The sequence below is a fragment of the Chelmon rostratus genome, chromosome 19, assembly GCF_017976325.1.
Source record: "Chelmon rostratus isolate fCheRos1 chromosome 19, fCheRos1.pri, whole genome shotgun sequence".
Lineage (NCBI taxonomy): Eukaryota > Metazoa > Chordata > Actinopteri > Chaetodontiformes > Chaetodontidae > Chelmon > Chelmon rostratus.
Genome location: NC_055676.1, coordinates 20,997,658 through 21,015,420, shown reverse-complemented (window position 1 = coordinate 21,015,420; position 17,763 = coordinate 20,997,658). Strand labels below are relative to the sequence as shown.

The 17,763-nt window shown below is 42.7% G+C and overlaps 1 protein-coding gene across 2 annotated transcripts in view; it reads left to right on the top strand.

Moving 5' to 3' along the window:
• Window positions 1-13,347, top strand: part of LOC121622811 (myocyte-specific enhancer factor 2C-like) — a 28,962-nt gene extending 15,615 nt beyond the window's left edge. The window contains exons 5-11 of one of the 2 annotated variants that reach the window (XM_041959811.1): window positions 5,859-6,002; window positions 6,091-6,271; window positions 6,352-6,396; window positions 6,573-6,736; window positions 7,897-8,026; window positions 8,110-8,236; window positions 8,988-13,347. In XM_041959811.1, coding sequence (XP_041815745.1) covers window positions 5,859-6,002; window positions 6,091-6,271; window positions 6,352-6,396; window positions 6,573-6,736; window positions 7,897-8,026; window positions 8,110-8,236; window positions 8,988-9,336 — 1,140 coding nt within the window. In that variant the 3' untranslated portion in view covers window positions 9,337-13,347. Of the gene's footprint in view, window positions 1-5,858; window positions 6,003-6,087; window positions 6,272-6,351; window positions 6,397-6,572; window positions 6,737-7,896; window positions 8,027-8,109; window positions 8,237-8,987 lie in introns of both variants that reach the window. The other variant, XM_041959810.1, reaches the window with a different exon arrangement.
• Window positions 13,348-17,763: the final 4,416 nt, after the last annotated feature.

Genomic DNA, 17,763 nt, shown 5'->3' with positions numbered 1-17,763 from the left:
AAGCACCGTTACCTCCGTGTGACATTTCCTCTCGCGCCACCCTCCAGATGCCTTTTCCTGTCCCTTGTCTTGTCGTCTTGTCGTTGGTTTTGCTCACATTAGTCCAAACTGAGACGGAAAAGTCTGGTTAATGAGACGTGCTGTGTATCATTTCAATGACATCTTTGTCTATTAGTTTCCTTCTCTCTTTTCTGCGTTTTTCTAAATAAAGCAGGAGTGACGCCAAGATGGAAAATTAGCCGAAGGAATCTCACTCTGATGATTATTTTCTCAATGAGTCGACTGTTTCCTCTATAAAACGTCTTCAGATGTCTTGTTCTGTCCGACCGACAGTTCAAAACTCAAATATATGAACTTTACGTAACAAAGTACGAGGATGTAAAAAAAAAATCAGAAACACACCGCTTGTGTTCCAGCTGCCACTTTAAACATCAGGTACAGCATGAAACCAGTAGCTACTTGTTGGCGCTGTTCAGCTAGCATATCGAATGAGTCCTTAGTCACAGATTTAGCAGCAATGCTAGCTGCATGCTAACGGGCATTATGTCACAATCTGATGTTTGTTATTTAATGTAAGGCATGGTTTAAAAGAGTGTTTTTGAGAAGATGTTTGTAATGTTTGAGCATTACAGACAGATTATTCTCCTTTGGAAACAATTAAAACAAAAAAAGATGGCTCTCACATGTGATCACCTGCTGCTGTGTGACCTCACGTAGGTGAAGTGATGATAATCGAGCAAACAACCTAATAATCACCCTGATGAAGGCGAGATGGCTGAACGGCGTGTCACAGAGAAGTTGTGCCTTTCATTCAGGACTCGACTGTTCCTGCACGTGGTTCCAGTGTGGTTCCTGTGTTAGCTGATAACATTTGGTGCCAGCGCACCGCACTTAATCTCGCCACTCTCTGATTGGATGATGAGAGGAACAGAAGTCTTTGATGCATGTGTAACCTCTCAGGATAAGACAACAACACATGGCACGACGTGGCGCTGCGGCGCCCGTGCCAAGGTCGCGCCAGCTGGGCCAGAGCGAGTCATTCTTCAACATCTTCTCTGGCAGTGCTTATCTTAGCTTAGCTTAGCTTAGCATCAGGACTGTGTCCACAGTTCAAGCTCAACGATTAGCATGATGTGTCCTGTTTGTTTAATCTGTGCACAAACAGAAATGTGAAACAGCTTGTGGATTCGGAGGGAGCTGCATGTTAGAACAATTTGCAAACAGCAGCCGGATGCAGCGATGGCGTGCAGGCGCTAGCGCTAAAAGAATTTACAGAATAAAGCGCTCTAAACTAGCTAGGTGGCTAATCTGTAACTTGCTGTCACTTAGCAAGCCTGTTAGCTTTATCACTGTAATGAGATCACAGTTTATTCTAGAGACATTTGCGCCATAACCGTCCTCTTTAGTGGACATGTGCCACATGAACTCATATTACAGCTTTCATAGAGGAGGTTAAAATAAACTGAACGGCTAGCACTCGGCTAATAAGCTTCAGACCAGACTGTGGTGAAGTGATTTCACCTTTGAGTTTTACAGTTTTAGAGTTTTTTGTAATGTTTCTGCTTGAGTACAGATGCAATGAAACGAGATGTGAGTGTTAATTTGTGAGCTTTAGAGCTGCTGGAGGTTGCTTCTTTTGTCTGACCAACCGTCCCAAGTCCTAAGATATTTAGTTTATTATCACATAAAACAAAGAAAAGAGGGAAATTGGCAATAATTGAGCAGCTGGTGGATGTTACTGTTAATCTATCACTCTGACATCTTTAGACTCGTCATATTTTGGCTGATTCATGGTCTGTTTTGCTTTCATCGTCATCTTTAAAATGTCTGTCACGGTTCCCTGAAGCCAAAGTGACGTCTTCAGACGACTTGTCCCGTCTGACCAACAGTCCACAACTCAAATACATTCAATTTTCTGTCACATCAGACGAAGAAAAGCAGCAGAATTGAATTTTCTGACTCGATCGATTAGCCGACTAGTTTCATCGCTGACTTGTGCTGGAGGTGGATGAGGGCTGGAGTGTGACGGCTGTGTGATAGCGAGTCCTCCGAGCTGTGAAAAGGCTCTGCACCAATGAAACATCCACCGGACAGGAATTCAGGAGAAGAGAGCCTCCTTTGTTTTGGTCGTCGTTTTTTCCACTCATGTGGCAGGTTGGCATGATGCCTGTGTGTGTGTGTGTGTGTGTGTGTGTGTGTGTGTGTGTGTGTGTGTGTGTGTGTGTGTGTACAGGCTACATGCTAGATGATTATCAGCTTCATGTATTGTGTTCATTTAGCCTGGGAAACGTGCTGCTATTTATACATCTGAGGAGTTCTACATTCCTCACTTTTACTCTGTTAACCTTGTTTTGCTTTGGCCTGTTCTGTTTGTGTGTGTGTGTGTGTGTGTGTGTGTGTGTGTGTGTGTGTGTGCGCACTGTTTCAGATTAGAAACAGATGAAGCTTTCAGTAAAGTCTCACACACACACACACACACACACACACACTGAGGCTCACATATGCTCACAGAGTAAGTCCAGTTCCTTTGTGTTGGCTGCGATCCCTCCCAGCTAAATGGCTGGAAACCGGTAGTGGTCTAAAAATAGCGCGGTACATAGCTAAGAATAGCCATGACGGGCTGTGAGTGTGTGTGACTGTGGTTTGCCTATGGATGAGTGAGTGTGTACGTATCACTGTGTGAGCCACGGGAGGAAAATAAAGAGGAGGAAGAGAAGCAACTTCAGGCTGAGTAACCAAGTTCCCCACAACCTCCTCCTCCTCCTCCTCTTCTTCTTCTTCTCCTTCCTTTTTTCCCTCATGACCGGCCCACCGTGAATCTCGTCACAGCGGAGGAGTGGATGTGTTTTGAGGAGCTGTTTAAAGAAACACTTTTGATTTCTTTTATTTTTAGAAAGCAGTTCAGAGTGTGTGTGTGTGTGTGTGTGTGTGTGTGTGTGTGTGTGTGTGTGTGTGTGTGTGTACAGGATCAGAATATTTCCCTCATTTTAAAGTATTTGGATTTGAGTATTTATTGTTGGCAGAAGGCGTCCAGTGCAGTAAAATCAGATGTTGATCAGAGTATCACAGAGAAAGTTTCTATTATCACACGATTACAGCTCAGACAGATGATTTTTACTACTTAACTCTGCGGTGCGTTCACTGTCAGCGTGGAAAATATAGTTATTTATTGTTTATTCATTTATTATTTTGCCATGTTAACAAATCTGTGAGGCTACACCTCAGCACAGGGCTGCTTTGAGCTAAACGCAATACTAGCGTGCTCACAATGGCAATGCTAACAGCTGATGTTTACAGGGTTGTTCACCATGTTCGCAGTTTAGCGTGTTAGCTTGCTAGCATTAGTTAACCAGCAGGCTGATGGGAATGTCTTTGGTTCTGCAGGTTTTAGACATAAATCTGAATATTGGACACATTAAAATATTGACCTGATGATGATGATCATTTGGTGAATTTTAGTTTTGCATTAGTTTATTGAAGTTATTTTCTTTTTAGTTGATTTCTGTATCATATTTAAGCCCAAACACATTCAGATGAAGGTGTTGTACATTTTTTCAAGTATTGTACTTAGGTAGAAATTAAAGGTACTTGTACTTTGTTTCCATTTCATGCTGCTTTCTACTTCTCCTCCACTACAAGGAGCTCAACCTGAAACATCTACAACAGTAAAATGCAACATCCACATTAATGTAGCAGTGATATTAAAAAAAGGAGAAGAAAAAAGAAATGGATGGAAAAGAAAAGAAAAGCAGCGAGGGTGGAGGTGTAGATGCATTTGGGTGGAGGAGAAGGAGAAGGGCTGGTACGATATTATGGCATCCTCCCTCCCCCCCTCCTCCGCCCTCCTCAGCTGTCTCGAGTACCTCCAGGAAGCTTTTCAAACCACCTGCCACCACACACACACACACACACACCCACACACACCCTGACACACACATTCCTGACCAGCAGCTACAAGTATGTACTCAAAGTACTTTACTCGAGTATTTACTGCTTATTCCAGCACATTTCAGATAAAAATATTTTACCCGTTTAGTCCACTGCAATTATCTGACAGTAGAGCGATTTTAATTATTTTCTAAAGGATTAAACCCTAAACCTGTATTGGTGGTCTACATCAGCGGTTCCCAGGGGTCGGGACCCCTCCAGTCCACATCTTGCATTCATTCAGTTTGCAAGATTTAAGGGGGTCTGTTGGCAGAAATAGAATATGATGCTCATAGTTATGTTTTCATCTGTGTATCTATATCTGTATTTTGGAGGTTTCTTGGTCACCATAGTTTCTCCAACATGCTTGGAGAGGGAGGGAGAGGCGAGGGGTATTTCACTTGATGCTGCTACACACTGCTCCTTTAAAAGGTGAAGCTGTATAAATGTTGTCTTCACAGCTCGTTTCCACTGAAAATGAATGAATGCGTCTTCCAGCTCTTGTCCCGGCTGCAGCGGCGGGGCCCAGAGCAGCTCTTCGTGTGGACAAAGGAAGGCGTGGGCGTGTGGCGGCGATGAGGAGGGCGGAGCAGGCCGCTGCAGTCGCCTTTATGTTTTAATAGACGAGCCAGATTGACAGATTGTGAGGGAGGGATGGGAGTGACGAGGAGCGCCGCGGGGCACAGGAGCAAAAAATAGCCTTCTACGGCCATCCCTGCAGGAGCTATGCTAGCATTGGTGGTAACTGCCTCCCCCTCCTCACCCGGACCCTCCCCCTCTCTCCAAAGCCAAACAGGTGGACATGACTGGGATGAGTGGGATAGCTGTGTGTGTGTGTGTGTGTTGCAACCATCCAATGACAGACTGGACTAATGGGCTGTGAAGTGCTGAAGCAGGACACTGAGAGCCAAACCACATACTGTACAACACACGCACACACACGCACGCACGCACACATGCGCACGCACACACACACACACACACAGTGGTGGTAGAAGTGCTACTGAACTCTTCTCTTTAAAAAAGTACAATATTTCCCGCTGAAATGAAGTTGAGTTGATGTGTAAAGCAGCAGAAAATGGAGGTTTTGAAGTACAAGTACCTCAGGATTTACTGCAGAAACACACACACACAGTCTTCATCTGATACCTGCATGAGAGGAGAGATTTCACAATACTGAGAAGCTTCGACTCCAACACGTGTGATTCATCCACACATTAACGTTCAGTTTACACACAGAAGACAAGACAGAATAATTCTTCTGGAACTCGTCTGATTGTTGTGTTCGGTTTTCACTGCTCTCTCACTGATTTCTGCTCAGATGGCGCCCCCCTGTGTTTGAAATCAGCATTGCTTCTCTGATTCAAGAGGCTTTTCAAACAGTTTATTTAGCTGAAGAAGGAGAAGTTTCTCAAGACATGAAGGAAAACTTCATCCTTTAGTTGGAGTTGTATAAATACTCTAGTAAAGTACCTCAAAGTACAGTGCTTGAGTAGATGTGCATACTGAGAGCAACATTGCTTTTTTTGTGATGTTTTTTATTGCAGTTGTATTTTGTACATTGAATTAACTCACAGTTAAACAAATCTAAATATATTGACGTGAATATTATCTATTTGCTCCTCTTTCTGAGAATTCACGTTGTTGATTTCTGTGATGATTTGATTTGATTTTTTTGTTGATTTCTTCAATAATCGTTCAGAACTAATGAAAAACAGGAGGAAGAGGAGCAAGTCTTCATGTTTGCTATTTTTGCTTGAGAAATTAGAGGAACGATGAGTCGATGATCAGAAGGTGAATTTCTGCTCTGTTTCAGCTCTGCAGCCGTTCAGACACATGTTGGGCCACTTGAATGTTGGGTTTAAATGCACACAGAGCTGAACCCTGTTGGTTTTCCAGACGTGTTGATGTGTCCTGTTTGCTTCCTTCAGACCCTGCGTAAGAAAGGCCTAAACGGCTGCGAAAGCCCCGACATCGAGGCCGACGACTCTGCAGGCCAGAGCCCAGAGTCAGACGACAAATACCGCAAAATCAACGAAGACATCGACCTGATGATCAACAGACAGAGAATCTGTGTAAGTCCACCTAAAGCCTTTCCTCCTGCACGCTCTGATGTGTCCTCAGTGACGTTAACCAGCTGACGTGTCCTGAACTGTCCAGCAGGGTCTGCCCCCCTCCAACTACGACATGGGAGTGTCCATCCCAGGCGGTAACCCCGGTGGACTGCTGTACTCCCACCCCGGCATAGGAGGCCTCAGTAACCACAACCTGCTGCCCATCTCACACACACACCTGCAGAGAAACAGCATGTCGCCCCCGCGGCCCCCCAGCACCGGAAACGCAGGTGTGTTCTCTTTAAATGCACGTAAACCAGCATCTGACGTCTGGAGTCTGATCGCGTGTTCTGGTTCTGTGTGTCCGCAGGTCTGATGGCTTCAGAGCTGCCGAGCGCTGTGGTCTCCAGCGTGGGTACGACTGCACGTTATTCCTGCCCCCCCGCGCAGCTCCACAGAGCTCGTGACCCCTCAGACATTTTATTATTCAGCGTCAGAAAAGCTCAGAGAGGGACTTTGATTCGTTGTGTGAATAAAATAGGCGTCAGCGTCTAATTCTAATGAGAGCTCCCCCTCTGTGTGTGTCACCAGGAAATGGCAGCTACAGCAACCACTGCACCTCCCCCGGGCTGCTGTCTCCTGGAGGGGTTTCCAAGAACATGCAGGACAAGAGTCCTCCAATGAGCATGAGCCGCAAGCCCGACCTCCGGACGCTGATGCCCCCCTCCAACAAGTGCAACAACATGCCGACCATCGTGAGTGCGCTCATCCTTCTTCGCCGTCATTTCTCTTCATTCATCTGGTTTTTAGTTGTGTTGATTTCCCTGAAACCTCCTTCATGGTGGCCGGAGACTCATTTCGGTCTGTGCTTTAATGCTGCTCTCCAGTGTGAGGACTTTGACCTGATGCTGGTAAGTAATCCTTAAACCACACAAGGAGATGAACGATACAGCGAACAGGCCAGTAATGAGAGAGTGAGATTAATTAAAAAGCATCATTCAAAGAAACAGGACGGTGCTGATCATCAGGCTGCAGGTTTGCATCAAGAGGACTAACAGTGACTTTCAGTCGAGGAAGCATTCAGGTCGATTGCTGAAGTCAGAGTCCTGCATTTAAAACTGCACTCATGTAAAAGTATGTCCTGTAAGTATTATCAACATGTACTTAAAGAATAAAAGTAAAAGTACCCACTAATCAGGCATAATGACCTCCTATATCGTTATAAATGATTCAGCAGGTTTATTATAACTTATTTATTTACATGTAAACAACATTTTAATGTTTTAGTTGGTCGAGGTGGAGCTAATGCTAATGCTAATCACAAACTGGTGGTTTCAAGTGTGAAGGAACTAAATCTGGAAGATAACTGTGCTGCAGTAAAAAGTGAAGTATTTCCCTCTGAGGTGCAGCAGTAGGAGAATAAGATGCGATAGAATAAATGAAGTTTCAGTGTTTTTTTCTGGTTGGACCTTTAACCTCTCGGAGCCTCAGACTCAGTTTCCTCTCTGTCCTGGTTTGTTTGGAGCAGCTGAAACTGCCGAGAGCTGCACAGCTGAAGGAGTCTGGTGAATGTAAACAGATCAGAGTGATCCCATACTTCACAGTTTGATCCAAGTACATTAATTCAAGATGCTGTACTTAACTACAAATTCAAGGTACTTTTATCCAAATTTATACTTCTACTACTACATCTCAGAGGTAAATATTGTACTCTTTACTCTTTTACTGGACTTCCTGTCCAGTGAAAAGCTTGTATCTCCAGATTTGTTGTAGTTCAAATGAGCTCAACCTGAAACATCTACTTACTGTAAGTACTTTGAGTACATTCTGTTGATAATAGTTGCATACTTTTATTGCAGTGAGGTTTTTTGAACGCATCAGGTTTCGGTCTGATAAATTTCTCTTTTCTCTGCAGAACCAGAGAATAAATCACTCTCAGAGCGCTCAGACGCTGTCGACTCCTGCCGTGTCCATCGCTGCTCAGACTCTACCTGGACAGGGGATGGGCGGCTATCCGTCCACACTCTCCTCCTCTTATGGCACAGGTGACCACAGCAGAACAACTGCAACCGACGAGAGGCCCGGACCTCACGTGGAACCGGATTAACGATGTGTGTTTGTCCCTCAGAGTTCTCCCTCGGCAGCGACCTGTCCTCCCTCTCTGGGTTTGGAGCTTCTGGTCTTGGATCAGTGACAAACTGGCAGCAGCAGCAGCAGATACAGAACCTGCAGCACTCAGCACTGGGACACATGGGGTGAGTGTCTGTGTGCTGGATGTGGTCTATGATAGCTAGACCAGATAGACTTCTTAGATCTGAGACAGAAACTGCTGTCACGTTGGAGGTTCAGGTCTTCACCCTGTTCCTGTTGTGAGCTCTCCCTGACGGTGCGACAGCTTTCAAACATGTTTGTTTTCCTCAGAGCCTAAAACGTGATGCACTAGTTGGAGCAAGTCAACGGGAACACAATATCCATATTATTTTATTAGAATTATTGATGCATTAATCACTTTAATGTGGCAGCTGATAGTGGAGCTAATATTAGTTGCTTTATATGCTGCTGGGTAGATTACAAATTTCCCCCAGAGATCATAAAGTTTTATCTTAATCAATAATAACACATCCTAATTTATTTGTTGATTATGTTTTGTGTTATTCATCTGACTCTGCAGACGCTCTCAAATAAATTCAGTGAAGCTGCTGAAATGTAGTAGAGTAGAAGAAGAAAGAAGCAGAAAGTACAAGTACTTTAAAGTTGTACTTAACTGCAGTACTTGACAATGACTTTCTACCAATGGTGCAGCCTCATATCTGCGTCCTCAGTGGTCATGGAAAGCCTGTGTGTGTGTGTGTGTGTGTGTGTGTGTGTGTGTGTGTGTGTGTGTGTGTGAGTGTGTGTGCGCGCTGTGCATCTTCACGTCACCATGACAGCAGTGAAGAAAAAAGAATCAGCTGTGAGATTTTAAACGTTTCATTTAGCTGGAGTCGCCTCTGTCTCGCCTTCCAGGAACTTGTGTCAGAACTCAAACCTGAACCTCCCCTCCGGCCACCAGCACCTCCACATCAAGTCCGAGCCGGCCTCCCCTCCCAGAGACCGGAGTGTCGGGATGATCGGCGCGGGGCTCGGCGGAGGCGTGACCACGGCCGGGTACTCCGCCGTTGGCCGGGGCCCCGGCGAGCCGGGCCGCTCCCCCGCCGACAGCGCGTCCAGCTGCGGGAGCTCGTACGAAGGCAGCGAGGAGCGCGAGGATCACCATGGGAACGACAGCTTCCTCCTCCGGCCTCTGTCCAATCAGGAGGAGCATCACAGCCCGTCAGTAAAACGGATGAGGCTATCAGAGGGGTGGGCGACATGATGGGAGCCGGTCTGCAGCCAGAGGGTGTTAGTAAAGTTACCTTATAGTGTTATTATTCTATTATCATATTCTCCTTGTACTGAGTGGGTGTGCTCTATGTGTAATGGTAACATGTACGTGCGGGGGGTCAGAGTCTGGTTTCTATGGATACAGCTGCTGTAGTTACATCATGTCCTGCAGCTGTAAGCGAGAGATCAGGACGCGTTTATCAAACTTCTAACCATGAAAACATTTCTTCCTTTGACTCGCAGCAACGCGTAACTGATCACATTCATGTGATCTAATGACAGGGGTGCTCAGAGCAGGATCAGCCAATCAGAGTCAAGGATTTACTCTGTAGCTGCCCTGTTAAAAATGTTCTTTTCTGCAAAAACATTCATGATTTAAAGTTCATTTGTGTGTGAAATCAGCTATTCTCACACACCAATCTGATATATTTATAATATTTAACTGGCTTTAATTAAATAATAATAAGAATAAACTGGAGCGCCATCTGCTGATGGTGCATCAATGAAGTAAAAGTGAAGGATTTTTCTGTGACGTCAGCAGTTTGATAAACGTGAGACGAACATGTACTGAAGCAGCTGGAGAGTCGGTGGGTGTACATGTGTGGCTTGTTTTGTGTGTGTGTTGGGGTGGGGGCGGGAGGGGGGTATAAGTAAATAACAAATATGTCACATGCACATTCTCGTATGTGCGCATGTATGCAAACTAACAGAAAGGTCAAAGTGAAGTCTGGTACTCTGAGCGGTTGATCACTGGAGCCGTGAGAGCAGGTGTTGCAGGTTCAACATATTTGCGCACATTGAAGCATAAAGCACATCTGAATATGATTGTATGGAAGGTAAAGTGTGGCAAATAACAGCAGATAGAGAGAGAGGAAGTACAGGATGAGGAAGAGGAAGTCGCTCCGGTGAGAGAGAGACGGTGACTGAGCAGGTTTTAGAGCGAGTGATGAGAAAGTTATTTGCAACAGGTTGCATAGAAAAGACGCTTTGGACGATTTTCACTTGATGTGAAGACGCTTATCAGAGTTAGTGAATAATTTTCAGAGCTGTGTTAGAAAAAAATGTGATTTTTAGCAAATTCGATCCAGATACACAAAACTATGGAAGCAAAGAAAGGCTGAGAGTCACCACAACTGAGTGCTTTTACTTTTTATTTCCATATATGTATTTACACTCTAAAAATACAACCGTGATTAAAGATGTGATACACAAAGACATTCGTGTACTGTACATACATATAGAAAATATACACACTCAATGAAGATGAAGCCTGCGCAGGAGAAAGTTTTAATATCTCCTAAAAAGTCAACAAGGCAACATATGCAGGCCTGCAGTCATTATAAATACTGAGGGATGAAAAACTATGAAGCAAAGACTTTTCAACAAGGTCATTCATTTAAAGCGCTTTGCATATAAGACACATTTAAAGAAAATTGTGGTTCAAAAGAAGAAAAAATAAGCTAAAATAGAATAAAACAGATGAAATGAGAAAAGTTTTAAGTTCCAAATGTTTCGGATGTTTTTAAAGGAAACAAAGATGTTGAACATGCGTCTGTATCTAAATTCAACAAGCGAAATTTAAATACAGCTGAATTTGTGATAATTGAATATTTTTCTTTGAAAACAATTGATCTGAATTTAGTTTTTCGATTTTGATTTTAGGGATGTTGTTTGTTTTTTTTTTCTCTTTAAAAGTTTGCAAATTCAGATTCTTTCAAATTGAAGCGTCCAATTAAAAAAGCTTTTCAATTCAGAAAAGATGAAATGACCTTCTGGAAACTTCGGAGAGGGAAAATCAAACCACGTAACTTCACATCGATGGCTTTCAAAATAAAATGTAGTGTTGTTCAAGTATTCAGTTACATTTCACAGTTAAAGAAAAAGAAATCAGTTTACTTTGGCCTTTGTTTGCTTCCATACAAAAACTACCTACTTTATTTTCCAATAAAACAAACGAAGCTTCTGTGTTTTTTACGTATTAGACGACAGAGAAGTCACATTCACACTCGAGTGATGAACAAGCACGGCGAGCGTTAGCATGTGCTAACAGACGTGCAGCAGAGTGAGGAAGGAACTCCTAAAAGCCATATCCGACAGGACAGAGATGCTTTCTGCACAGTGTTTATCGTTTTTCAATTCCTTATTATATCAAATTGATATTCTTGGATGTCTGCAGCTCTGTTTAATAAGTTAACAGTCAGATGAAAAGCAGAGAGTTTTTATCCAACATTCAGGGAGATTTTAAGAAAAAAAAAGTTAAGGATTCACCTTTAAAGTTCAGTTGGTGTCAGATTCAACATTATATCACAGTGACAATCAACTCCGGCACAACATGCATGATTATTAAAATATACTGCAGTATTTACAGTGGTGGAAGAAGTACTCAGATCATTTACCGAAGTAAAAGTGCCAATACAACAAATGTAAAACTACCCCATTACAAGTCCTTCATTCAAAATTCTACTAAAGTAAAACTACACAAATGTTATCAGCTTCATGTCCTTAAAGTATCAGCAGTAAAAGTACAGTAGTACTCTCAGATTCATGCCGTAAAAGTACTGTCTGTGCAGTAAAATGTCTCCTGATCTCTGAATCTATGAGACAAGATACTGAAGCGTCAGTGTTAGAGCAGCATTTTACTGTCATATTCAGTTAGCTAGTTTAGTCCAGTGGGGCCCAACGTAGGGGTCGGGCCCCTCCAAAGGGTAACCAGATAAATCTGAGGGGTCGTCAGATGATTGATGGGAAAATTTCTGACGCTGAAAATCAGATTTGTTTTCTTGGACTTTAGTTTTTGCTTTTTTTTTTTTTTTTGTTAAATAGTGGATCATTTTACCTTTTTGAACCTCAGTTATTTAAATAAAACTATGAGAGAACAACTCACCTGAAACACAACAAAGAGGTTCAGAACCTTTGTTTTAATCTTAAATGTTGTGTTTTATAAGCTTATAATATGATTTTAATATAAAATGTCAATCTTAAATATAACCAGTAACTAAAGCTGTTAAATACATGGAGTGAAGTACTGTACAATATGAAGTCAGTACAGTATCTGAGGAAACATTTTGTGCAGTAGAAGTGAAAAGTGTCAGAAAATGGAAAGACCCAATGAAAGTACTCATAGATATACTAAAGTACAGGTCTTGTGTAAATGTACTTAGTTACTTACCACCACTGTATATGTGTGCTGTAACTCTACAGGGGCGTCATGGACACTTTGAGTCATTTGTGCCTTGTAGCTCAGAGTAGAGTAACGACAGAGTAGCTGCAGCTGGCTGACAGATCCACAGGGAGGCGGCTGAGGGTCCTTCACATTTGAATATTTTGGTTTAAAAACTGTATATTTGGAGCTCAGACTTTCAGCCCCCCCTGCTGGAAATCCAGTGATTCGATTGACCGTTTGAAGGCCCGCAGCTTTGGGCAGAGCCCACGTGTGTTTTCCTCTTTGACGACCGTGTTGTCTCCGGGTTGGTCGGCTTCCAGCTCAGACTTCCTGCGGCGGCGCTCTGGACCCCCCGGCTGAAGGAGGAGAGCCAGGAGCTCGTCCTCAGGCTCAGGTGAAGTCAGCTGTGCGCAGGTGGAGGTGGAAGGTGAAATGTAAACTAACCAAAGTGTAAAATATCCTGTTTATTTGTGTTTTTGGTTTGATTCTTTAATGAGTAACTGCCTGGACTTTGTCAAGTCTGTCATCTTGTACCTCAAATGCCCCGATGAAATTATTTGTATTTGGCGACATCAGCTGAATGTCAATGGACACTTTGCTGTATTTTCCCCTCTTTACATGCACTAATGCTTCTAATAACACCAATCAAATATTATAAAGAGATTGTTAGCGGCATAAGCTGGCCTTTGTCGCCACTTGGAGACACTGTTTCTCAGAAGAAAAACAAAGTGCACCTCTGTTGTCGCAGCCAGAGATCGTGTACAGCAGTTCCCTCACTCAGAATGTGGTAGTATTTGTATTTTGCAGAAAAATATTCAAAAATATACAGGCTCTGTTACAGACGTCTCCGTGTGGTTTGTCTTCTTTGTGTTTTTAAAGGTTCTAATGGTCTGTGCAGCTTCTGCAGGTGAATGACAGAAAAGGACTCAAAGTCTGATCATTGACTGAGTGAAAGAGTAACAGAAAGCAAACACACCAAATGACAACCAGTTTCTTCTTCACCCTTCATCCATCGCGCTCAGCTCTTCTTCCTCTCATCTCTTCGGTGTCTTTCAGGTGTAATTTTCTGCATCTTTGAAAGGCTCGGTCACTCTGAGGCCGACTGCAGACGCAGCAGCGCAGATTTAGATATCACAAGTCACTGAAGACAAAACAGACCTGAATAACGGCTGAATGCAGAATACAGTGACCTCTGAACAAACCCCAAGTCAGACTCTGCTGCATCTGAGCTGCCACGCAAAGTGAAACTTTGTGGAGGTGGCAGGAATCAAACCCACAACCCTGAGATCAGCAGACAGCTGCCAGCTAACAGCAACTGTGACAATCAACAACATGTTCTAACACTGACATGCAAAATTCAATTCAAAATGTACTGAAACAGATGAAGCTACTTGCTCTTCAAAAGGTTTGTCTTGGCAGCTGGAGTTCAGTGGACTCGCATCAGGATGCAGCTGCAGACCCGCCACCAGGGGGCGCCACAGACTGCAGGAAGTCCTGTTTCGCCTCCACTCAAACTGCTGCAAACATCAGGTCATAGTTGTGACAAATGCATATAAAAAATGACTTTGAACTGTTAATCAGTTATCAAAACAGTATTCATTATTAAATAAAAGATTCATTTAATTATTATCCATTTAACGTTTATTCATATTATATAATATTAATTGCTGTCGCATCATCGTTTAGTTCATTGACTTTATCTTAAACTGATGGATGCCTCATCAATGATTCGTGATTCATCTCATAGTATTGATCAGCTGCTCACAGAGAACACTGTTTCCTGTGTGTTCTGCCCCCTGCTGGTCACAATAGGTTCTGGATTTATGGGAATGTTTATGTTCGATGGGTGAATCGACTGTTGAAAAGAATGAAAAACACTTTAAAATGCTAAAACAATCAGCTGACAGTCAACCACATGTTCGGCTCTGATGACCAAATCATGAATCAGTTCAAAGTGAGCCGCTCAACTCTTCATTTATCCTGCGGCAGATCAGTCAAAACTGCATCGATTCTTCAACAAGTGAGTCGTGAGGTCCAAACAGTCAAATGTCTCAGAGACAGAAGACACACACACACACACATTTAATGCTGAGACACATAAAGTCAAACATCGTCTGCAGACAGATGAATAAACTTTCTCACCGTCACTGTGAATCTCTCAGCAGCTATTGGACAGATTGTCATTAATGTTTGTTCACACGTTCATGTTCCCCTGAGGATGAATCATAATAACATTATTGATCCTCTGACTTTTCCATTAGCACCACCTACATAAACTAGTGCTATAAGAATAATAGATATGTGTAATAAATGTGAAATAATATAAATGTGTGTGTATGTTCCTTAAGTTCCAAAAGTAAAAGTACTCATGCCGCAGTATTAAATAAATCAGATTAATGTTATAATGTGTTATTGATGCATTCATCACTTTAATGTTGCAGCTGGTTTAATGAGGAGATGCTGTGTATCTTAATCTACAGTATTACAGTAAAGTACAAGTACCTGAAAATTGTACTTAAGAACAGTATTTAATGTACGTACTTATATTCCACCACTGTTTCCTCCTGACAGTTTCCTCTCAACATGATTCATCCCTTAACTGTAACCATGTGGTTATTATTGTAACCATGACGACGTAGCTCCCCTAACTTTAATGAAGTCATTATTTTAACTGAAACCACAATGTTTCCTTAAAGGTGACCAACTCTTCATCGACTACGAAGCAGATACATCAGTGATCTTTGATTTATCGATGCATTTATTCACCTTACCATTCAAATATAACAGGATTGTTTGTTTTTCAGTTGTGTCTGTCACTGTTTTGTTTGTGGGCTGGGATTTCACTCGCTGTGCAGAGGAACAAGCTTCTGAAGTACAAACTTCTCATAAATTGTGTGTCACAGCTTCGATGTGAACGCAGACAGCTCGTGTTTATTTTTGGCTGTCTGGGTAACGTCCATAGATTGTTGGCTGGCCGTCCGCAGATGAACAGGATGCCAAAATAAAGGGCGAAGGTTTCAGCAGTTTTGAAGCAGCCACTTCTGTGTTTGATGGAGCACATGGAAGGAAACTGAGTGACTGTACAATAACTGAAGCTGGTGCACGTTTGCATTTCATCCACACATCGTTGTGATTTGATTAAAATGAAGCTTTTTTTGGATTTGGGACCAGCTGATCCACACACGGCGCAGCCACCAAACCTGAGCTGTGTTTAGAAGTCGTCAAGGACACCCTGTGAACTGGCCCTCAGCCCAGATGCCTGTGAGGTACCTTCTGCGTGAGGGGGTGTGTGTGTTGAATGTGCACGTTTGTCCGATGCATGTGCAATGTCAACAAACATGCAAACGCTTTAGCTATTCCAGGGCAAGCACATGACTTTAGTCAGCAAAGCTTATGTGTACACCCAGTAGTGTAAGAAGTACTCTTACTTAAATAAAAGTAGCAGAACCACAGTGTAGAAATACTCTTACATGTTTCAAAACTTTATTTAAGTACAATTATGAAAGCATGAACATCAAAATATATATAAAGTACCAAAAGTAAAAGTACTAGTAATTGTTATAACTACTGAATGCAATTTGTATGTGTTTGTAAAGTCTTCTTTTAACCTATAATAATTTCAGATTTTTATATTATTAACAAACAAACTTTTTTCTTATTTTTTATTATTAATCTGAATCTGCAAAGTAACTAAAGTAATCAAATACATGCAGTGAAGTAAACAGATGCACTGGAGTAGACTCGTAAAGTAGCAGAAAATGGAAATACTACAAGTACAAGTTCCTCAAAATTGTACTTCAGTGCTGTACTTGAGTGAATGTACTGTGTGTTTCTGTGTTTAGCTCAAACGCCTCCCTGAGGATCACATGTCAGACTTTCATACCAACATTTCAGAAAACCAAGACAAAAAACGGCACCTTTCCACCACCAGTCAGGGGTTGAAAAAAAACCCCAACAAAGCTTTATCTCTCATGGCAACATGACCACGTAAAAACATGATGCCTATCTGTCTGTCTGTCTGTCTGTCTGTCCTCATCCAGTTCAAACCAGTTTGTGTTAATCAGCCGGATGAACGCAGCCTGTAGAGTAGAAGCCAAAACATTATTCATGTGACCTCCCATCAGTTGTGTGTGTGTGTGTGTGTGTGTGTGTGTGTGTGTGTGTCTTGCTATGTGAGCGCTGTGTAATCATGAGTCAAGGTGAAAGTCAGAGCGCCGAGCGGCTTCTGAACGTGCAGCGACTGAAGGCAGAAGGAGCTTTTCCAGAACGTCACGTGCTCCAGCTGTGGAGGGAAAAGGGATCTGAGGCGGGCTCCTGTGTGAGGGGCTGTGCAGTCAGTCAGGTGAAGAGGTACTCAGATCCTTCGCCACAGTAAAAGTACCACAACACATGAGCTAATAACTAACTGGTGATTGATAAGGCTTCAGTCTGTGTAAAGCTCTTCTGAAGTTTAACGTTCATCACACCTCACAATATTAAAAGTTCTTGGCTGCACGGCCATGTTTCTAGCTAAATCTAGCTAGCATGCTAATGCTTAGCAGGATAATGGCTACCATGTCCACTGGCTTAGTTTGCCATGTTAGCATGCTAACATTTGCTAAAAAGCAGAGCTGGAGACTCACAAAAACATAAATTATACTTGTGTGCCTGCAAACTGACATATATGTGATCTATATTACAACCACTGGAGACTCCAGGAAGTTAAACAATGAATTGTCTTTTTTGAACTTTGCTTTCAATACATTGAATTAGATCATTAGATCATGTTAATTAGTCAGCTTCAAAGGTGCTTGCAGACAGTTTTGGTCACCTTTAGGCAGAGCCGGGCTAGCTGTTTCCACTCTTTTTGCTAAGCTAAGCTAACCATCACATGTCTGTGAGAAAATGGCTTGAACTTGAGCCAAAAGACTTAAAAATAGCTCTGATAATTAGCACCAAACACAGTACAGCTGAGGCCAGAAGTAGTGGCCTGATGGTGGCACTGGACGAAATCACCAAGGTTTTTCTGTGGAGGCTTTCGTGGTAATCCATCCAATATTTGTTGCTCTGCACAAAACTGTCCACCATTAGCATCGCAGACCAAAGATCCACTGGTCCTCATGCTGGACTGAGGGTTTCCCTAAAGGTTGCTTGACTCATCCCACATGCAACAAATCCCTGTTTAACCTATAAACACACAGAAACACACACGAGGCTGCTGTGTAATTCCTTCATCCAATAACGTGTGTGAGTACAGTGCTTGTTCATATACGACAT